Source organism: Littorina saxatilis, linkage group LG4 (assembly GCF_037325665.1).
Source record: "Littorina saxatilis isolate snail1 linkage group LG4, US_GU_Lsax_2.0, whole genome shotgun sequence".
Lineage (NCBI taxonomy): Eukaryota > Metazoa > Mollusca > Gastropoda > Littorinimorpha > Littorinidae > Littorina > Littorina saxatilis.
Window position 1 is genome coordinate 58,057,446 of NC_090248.1, and position 7,623 is coordinate 58,065,068.

The 7,623-nt window shown below is 40.4% G+C and overlaps 1 protein-coding gene across 1 annotated transcript in view; it reads right to left on the reverse strand.

Moving 5' to 3' along the window:
- Positions 1-421: 421 nt before the first annotated feature.
- The window catches only part of LOC138965207 (uncharacterized), an 11,514-nt gene continuing 4,312 nt past the window's right edge, over positions 422-7,623 (reverse strand). Inside the window, exons 5-6 of the mRNA XM_070337340.1 lie at positions 5,069-5,174; positions 422-1,217 (exon numbers count right to left, since the gene is read on the reverse strand). Of these exons, the coding sequence (XP_070193441.1) occupies positions 752-1,217; positions 5,069-5,174 (572 nt within the window). The 3' untranslated portion in view covers positions 422-751. The remainder of the gene's footprint in view (positions 1,218-5,068; positions 5,175-7,623) is intronic.

The window sequence follows — 7,623 nt, forward strand, 5'->3', positions numbered from 1 at the left end:
CCAATTTGGGAAAGAATAACCAATAAGGTATTTCAGCAATATAATGTTAATATAAAAATTGATGTTCAAACAGCACTGTTAGGATACATGAAAACATCTGGTATGTTAAACAATTTAGTAAACTATATCAATTTACTTATTATTGTGGCAAAAATGTGTGTGGGAAAATTCAAATACGGGAAACCAATAGAAATTGTGTGCATGTTTAATTCAGAGTTAGATTTGCGACACATATAGACTGAGAATAATGGTAATTGTAAAATATTTTAATAAAATTGTCCATTGTTGGTATTTGTCCATGATAGAGGTGAAAAGATTAGGGCAAAAGAAGTAAATTTAAATGTGTGTGTGTGTGGGTTTTTTTTTCTCAAACCCTATCTTTAAGCTGTTGATTTAAAAATGTAAGGAAAAAGAAAAAAGAAAGAGGGAGAAGGAAAAAAAAAGAAAAAAAAGGGAACTGAGCTGGACATTAGGAATAAATTTATGTTATGATTATTTTTATTTATTTATTTATTTAAACATATTAGTTTACTGATAAAGTTTGTTGATTTAAAAATGTACACATTTGACAGAGAAAAGAAAAGACCTATGAAGAAGGTTTGCTTCAAGCCACACACAAAAAACCCACAAAAAAACAAAAAAAGCCAAAAAATAATTGTAGTAGCAAACCTGCATGCAACTGAGGTTAAAAAAAAAATAAAATAAAAAAAGTCCAAAGCATGGAGTCAGATAGTCAGAATGGTTCGATTTATCAGATATCAAGTTTTGGACACGGAGTCAGATAGTCCGAATGGTTCACTTTATCCGAGTCGTTAAGTCCAAAGCATAGAGTCAGATAGTCCGAATGGTTCACTTTATCCGAGTCGTTAAGTCCAAAGCATGGAGTCAGTTGGTCCGAATGGATTACTTTATCAAAGTTGTCATGGCTGGAGCAGGGAGTCAGATAGTCCGGTTCGCTGTCTTCTTCATTTTCCTTACGTGGCGAGCAAGGCGACAGATAGTCCGGATGGCTCACTTCATCAGCGTGTTCATCTGCCAACGTCGTACAGTCGAGAGGTCCCGGTGCGTGACAGGTGTCAATGATGTCGTAGGGGTTGCAGGGGGCTGGGTCATCACGGAGTTTACGGGCAGGCGGTCTTTCCGCCAGATACTTCGCTATGTTGGGATTTTCTTCGCCAATGACGTCATAGTCGCTGACAGGTCTTTGAATTTTTCCACTGGAAAAAAAAGAGAATTTATTGAAATCTTCCTGTTTCTTTCTTCCATTGTTTCTTCCTGCCAGAGGAAATACATGTATGTTCCGTAAACAAAGTAGTGTAAAAGTGCACCGTTTCATATTAACGATCCTTCCCAGAATAATAATAATAATAATTGTCAGTAAGTACTGGTGTCACATGACTGATGTGAACCAGTTGATTGGCTAATGGCGATGCGCTTAAATCTGTTAGCGCACTCTTGGAGTGCGCTAACTTTTCCACAGAGCGTATTCTTACGCCCTTTGCCAAAGCGAGACTGTACTCTCATCCTCAGAATTAATTAATGACATGTAGCTTATATTCTCCACTTTACCAAAAAATAAACATACATTTCCTGCGGTTCAAAGCAGAAGTGGTTTTTTTCTGACAGATCGCAGGCGCCTGTGCCACAGTGAATCCCACTGATCTAAAAATAGAAGCGGCTGTGTCTCTTCCACAATGGTCTCTTCTCGTTTTGACTTGCACAGATTCTTCTCATATGCCGTGTTTGTGGCATGTAGCTAATTAACCACATTACCAAATGATGAGTTAGTATAAAATTCCCAGCAGCAAACAGAAAACACAAGTGTTATTCCGATAACGTACCAGCTAGACCAGCATTTGAAAGTCGACTCTGTTATAGTAGACTACACTGAAATACGACTGCATCAGTTCAGTAAGAATGGTTTCCGAATTATTTTTTCAAGGCAACAACAATCGGAATCGAAAACGTGTATGGTTTAGAACGTTCTTACCATGTATAAAACTTATTACCAGCCTGCCTCATGCGTGCAGACGGGCAATTTTTGTTTTTGAAATGAGACTGCAGTTCAGTGGTTCGATTGCCCTAGCCGCCTAGCAGACGACATAAACCCCGCAGCAAATTAACATGTTGGGCAAATGTGAACAAACAAACGATGGGGATATAGCTCAGTTGGTAGCGCGCTGGATTTGTATTCAGTTGGCCGCTGTCAGCGTGAGTTCGATCCCAGGTTCGGCGGAAATTTATTTCACAGAGTCAACTTTGTGTGCAGACTCTCTTCGGTGTCCGAACCTCCCCCCGTGTACACTACATTGGGTGTGCACGTTAAAAATCCCACGATTGACAAAAGGGTCTTTCCTGGCAAAATTGCTTAGGCACAGTTAATCATTGTCTACCTATACCCGTGTGACTTGGAATAATAGGCCGTGAAAGGTAAATATGCGCCGAAATGGCTGCAATCTACTGGCCGTATAAAATTTCATCTCACACGGCATCACTGCAGAGCGCCTAGAACTGTACCCACGGAATATGCGCGATATAAGACTCATTGATTGATTGATTGATTAATACGTGTAGAGTTCAGAGCATTCTTACCGTTCATATATAGTACCAGACTCCCCGATGAGTGAAGATACAACACGAGAAACATACCACATTTACTTTGAAAATGTGCTAACCGTGGCCTTGGAGCCAATTCAAGGGGAAACACTCTGCACAGTCAATCTGTCGAAGCTCGATGAAGGTTTCGAATCGCAAATAACTAAGAGCACAGTCCTTTCTCCGAGTTTAAATGAAGTCTGTATGAAAGATCATCACTTTTTAGCTTAACGCTACTCTGGAATTTACCAACAGAAATTAAAACAAGAGTTTGCGTGTGACGAAAGCACGACACACTTGAGACAGCCCACACAAAAGTAGATCTGACACAAACCTCACCACACAGTTAAGTTACGCCTATCCAAATGCGCGTAGCAAAATGTGCGTTTTGAATCTTCTTTTTTCTCTGGCTGTACTGACAATATCGTTATTGAAACAATCCCAGTGCACTAAGGGATTTATAGAGCAAATCTCGAAAATGATTATTGAACTCAGCGCTATGCGCTTCGTTCAATAAGGAATTTTCTCGATTTGCTCTATAAATCCCTTTGTGCACTGGGATGTCTCAATAACTTAAATAATAATGCATAATATTTATATAGCGCATGTATCCAGGGTTTAACCCTGCTCAAAGCGCTGTGATATAGAATGACCCATACTTAACCACGATGTGATCTCAGAGAAGCTCTAAAACGAACTACATCAACAACAGTCCACGAATAGACAAGACTAACATTTAATGTTGCTTGCTGTCTCGGCTGATGCGGATGGACACGTGGACAGGTCAAGACAGGCTTAACTGGAGCTCTTAACTAAACTTCAACAACAACAAATCCAAAAACAAAGAGACTGCCAACGTTCCAAAAAACAAGAAAGGTAGGTTGTTGGAACGTTTGTTATTGACAAAACAATACATTCACAAATATGTCGACCCAACGGTCTTTTAAGTGGACAGACAAACAATTAATAACGAAAACTTATCTGGCTGATTTTTTCTTCCGCCTTCCACGAAGCCGCAAGCGAATAAAAGCGAATGCAAGACAAGACAGAGCAAAGTCAGAAAAAAAATCTGAATAAAAAAACAAGAAAGTAATGTTATTGGAACATTATATCTGTAGTTATATTTATGACAAAACAAAGCGATGTTTATTTATCATTTTAATAAATATAACGTTCCAATCACAAACCTTTCTTGTTTTTTTTTCTTCTGAATTTTGGAACGTTGGCAGTCTATTTGTTTTGGGATTTTTGAAGTCAGAAAAAGACAAACATTTCATACTCATGCCCAGGGTTGTTAAGGTCAAGCCCCATGTGATTGAGTTGTATTGCAGCCTGGCGACCCCTGTGTCCGGAGCCTGCATTGTGTCCAGTAGCGATCAGCCCGCTGCAGTCGTGTTCGTCACCACGTCCGGCTGAAGGACGTCTGCCCGCACGCCCAAGACGTCTGCATCAAACGTTATTTGTCCAATGACATAAACAGCGGCGTAATTTCAATGTATTGTTTCACTTCTGTTTATCTTAGACTGTAATCATACGTCATTGTTCTTTGAAAATGATAAACAAAATCCGCCTGGTTGACAACAGCAATCACTCGCGGAAGTATCTATTAAGAAGGAATGTCACGCGCTTTCCTTCTTTGCCACTACTCAAGCAAACGTGTGCAAGATTGTATGTTACACGCTTTGGAGCATGGCAAGAACGGAATCAAACTCACAATCGTCCCCCCAAAAGCCCAAAAGTGCACACATTGCTTTCATTTCTCCAGTTTTTATCGTTTCTTTTCTTCAAAAATTCGACAACACCGAGAATACTGCAAACGACATCCCACCCGACAGTACCGTTTTCATACGCGAGTTTAGCTGCCATTGCAAATCGGCTCGCTCATGGGGCCTGTCAGTCTAAATTATGAAGGACAGAGTTGTGAACAGATAAGACAAACAAACCGAAAAGAACAAACATTTCGCGCATGCAGATACAGAAAGACGTCATAAAGAATGCGATGCTTCAAAATATACAGACTGTGACGGTGACTGTGACGTCATTCACACATACCGAGACGTCATTCATAGTTGTTCAGTTACTTCCATCAAAAAGTAAATATCTCCGCAATGGCTGCTCCTGTGTTTAGCCTTGTCAAGCGAGAGTACGCAACACGTGTTTGTTCTCTCCTTTGTTGAAACTGGGAGACATAAATGCTATTCAGACTTGGTCGTGTGACAGAGTTTTCTTCCACACTCGATTAGCTGATGTCTAACTCAGACTGACGGCTTCGTTAGACAATCAACGTAATCTCGTCTGTCACACGACCAAGTCTGAATAGCAGGTATTAACAATGGATGGTCTGTTTGATATGTACCACTGGTGGGAACACAACTGGTAGGATGGCCGAAGAACATTTTCTACATTTCACTGACTCTGAATGACTAGGTTTGACAAGAAGACAGGTGCGTGTATGTAGCTCTGTGATTCATACCTGTACACGATGACGACAAGAACGATGAACGTCACCACCCCCAGGGATCCAACCACTCCTCCAATGATGGCGCCAATGGACACAGATGGCGGCTCTTCCTGTTTCACTGAGGATAACACATAGATTAAAAAAAGTTACACTTTCTCATGTATGTATTCAAATATTGCAAAGGTAAAATATTCTAGAGTAGGTTTAATCGGCAAATGGTAGACTCAGTCCAGCAAACGCTATGCGACACGCTCGGCAGACGGCATGGATTCAATTTAAGGTAAACGACTTCAGAACTGTAAATGCCTCTGGCAACCTGATTTTGATAGAATGTACGAACTTATCAATGGAAATTGTTTTATGAAGCCTTCCGCTTACTCTGCAAATCAATGATTAGGATACCGTAATCAATGATTTGCAAACCACACAAACCATTCTGTGTATCTCCGATAGCCTGATCCTACTATAACCAGTATCGGAAAACAGACGTGCTAGCCCAGCGGTTAAGATGCCGGCCTCCCATGCAGAAAGTTGATCCCGACCGCGTCTGGGGGGGGTTAAGGGGGCAGATTTTTCCGATGTCCAAGAGCAACCTAAGTGCAGACCTACTAGTGCCTGATCCCCTTTCCTGTGTACACGCAAGCACAAGACCAATTAAGTGCCCACTGCCTAACTGCACTGTTTAATCGGTCTTTACGTGAAGGACTTTTTCCGTCAGTTTGGAAAATAGCCCACGTTTCACCAGTTCATAAAAAGGGAAACAAAGATACATGTAGTAATTATCGTCCAATCTCCCTCCTAAGCTGTGTTGGCAAAACACTAGAGAAATGTATACAAATTCATGTCTTTGACTACTTAACACAAAACAATATCATTACAGAGTCGCAGTCCGGTTTCATCCCTGGAGACTCAACTGTTTACCAGCTTCTTACAATATACAATGACATATGCAAATCACTCGATAATAGAATAACTACCCAAGCAATCTTCTTTGATATATCCAAAGCATTCGATAGAGTTTGGCACCGGGGCTTATTGCATAAACTCGAAGCCGCTGGAATTAATGGGCCATTATTAAACTGGTTTACAGACTACCTAACAGATCGAAAGCAAGCAGTTGTATTAAAAGGCAGTAAATCAACTTATCTTCCAGTAGTAGCGGGAGTTCCTCAAGGTTCAGTGCTTGGACCTTTGCTCTTCCTAATTTATGTAAACGACATTGTACGTGATATAGAATCTACGATTAAGCTTTTTGCTGACGACACTAGCATGTACTTGTCTTTAGCCAATCACAACATCCGTGCCGAAATTTTAAACTCAGATCTTGAAAAAATTGTAAATTGGGCAGAAACATGGAAGGTAGCATTTAACCATGCAAAAAACTGAATTGGTGAACTTTTGTACACAAAGAACCCCTGATATCGCAGATCTAAACTTTGGCAATACCATCCTTGAAAGTTCCCAAAATCACAAACACTTAGGAATAATAATACAAAACAACTGTAAATGGGATGAACATATAAAATCTCTTGTTGCAAAGTGCAGAACTCTTGTAGCTTGCTTGCGTACATACAAATATAGACTGAGTCGAAAATCATTGGAAATTATGTTTAAATCCTTCATTCTACCACACTTTGATTATTGCGACATAATATGGGACAATTGTAGCAAAACCCTAACAGATGAACTCGAAAAGTTAAACCTAGATGCAATACGAACAATCATCGGAGCTGTCCGCGGAACTAGTCACTTTAAGCTTTACGGAGAATCTGGACTCCAATCATTATCTGAAAGGCGTAACCGTCATAAACTAACAATGTTCCATAAAATTATTCACGACAAGACCCCCCCATACCTACAAGCAGCACTCCCACCTCTCGTAGCAGCCAACAACCCCTACCACAGACGCCGCCCCTTAGAACGAAGTATACCCCCACATCGAACAGAAACGTACAAAACATCCTTTTTTCCTTCGACAACAGTACTCTGGAACCAGCTACCTGAACAAATACAGTTAACCGACTCCCTCGGGGAATTTAAACATTATTTAACAAAAGACGACACACAAATTTCCGTTTACTTCTACAGTGGCAGTCGACAAACACAAATAATCCACACAAAAATGAGACTTAATATTAGTGATCTAAAGAAAGACTTAGTTGAGCGACACCTTGCGGAAAACAGCGTATGCGACTGTGGTGATGGAACAGAAACTGCAACACACTTCTTACTAGAATGCCGTTTACACTTAGCTGCAAGAAACAACACAATCAACAAACTAACCAACAACCTCATACACACAGATATTCTACTTCATGGAAACCCCTCCTTGCAAACAAAAATTAACAAAAAAATATTTTTAACAGTGCAGGAATGTATTGGACAGTCCGGCCGTTTCGAACAGATAAACATGTAAAGTGAAAGCAAAATCGATATGTCTACTCGTCTCTCTCTCTCTCTCTCTCTCTCTCTCTCTCTCTCTCTCTCTCTCTCTCTCTCTCTCTCTCTCTCTCTCTCTCTCTTTTCTCTCTCTCTCTCTCTCACTCTCTCTCTCTCTCTCTCTCTCT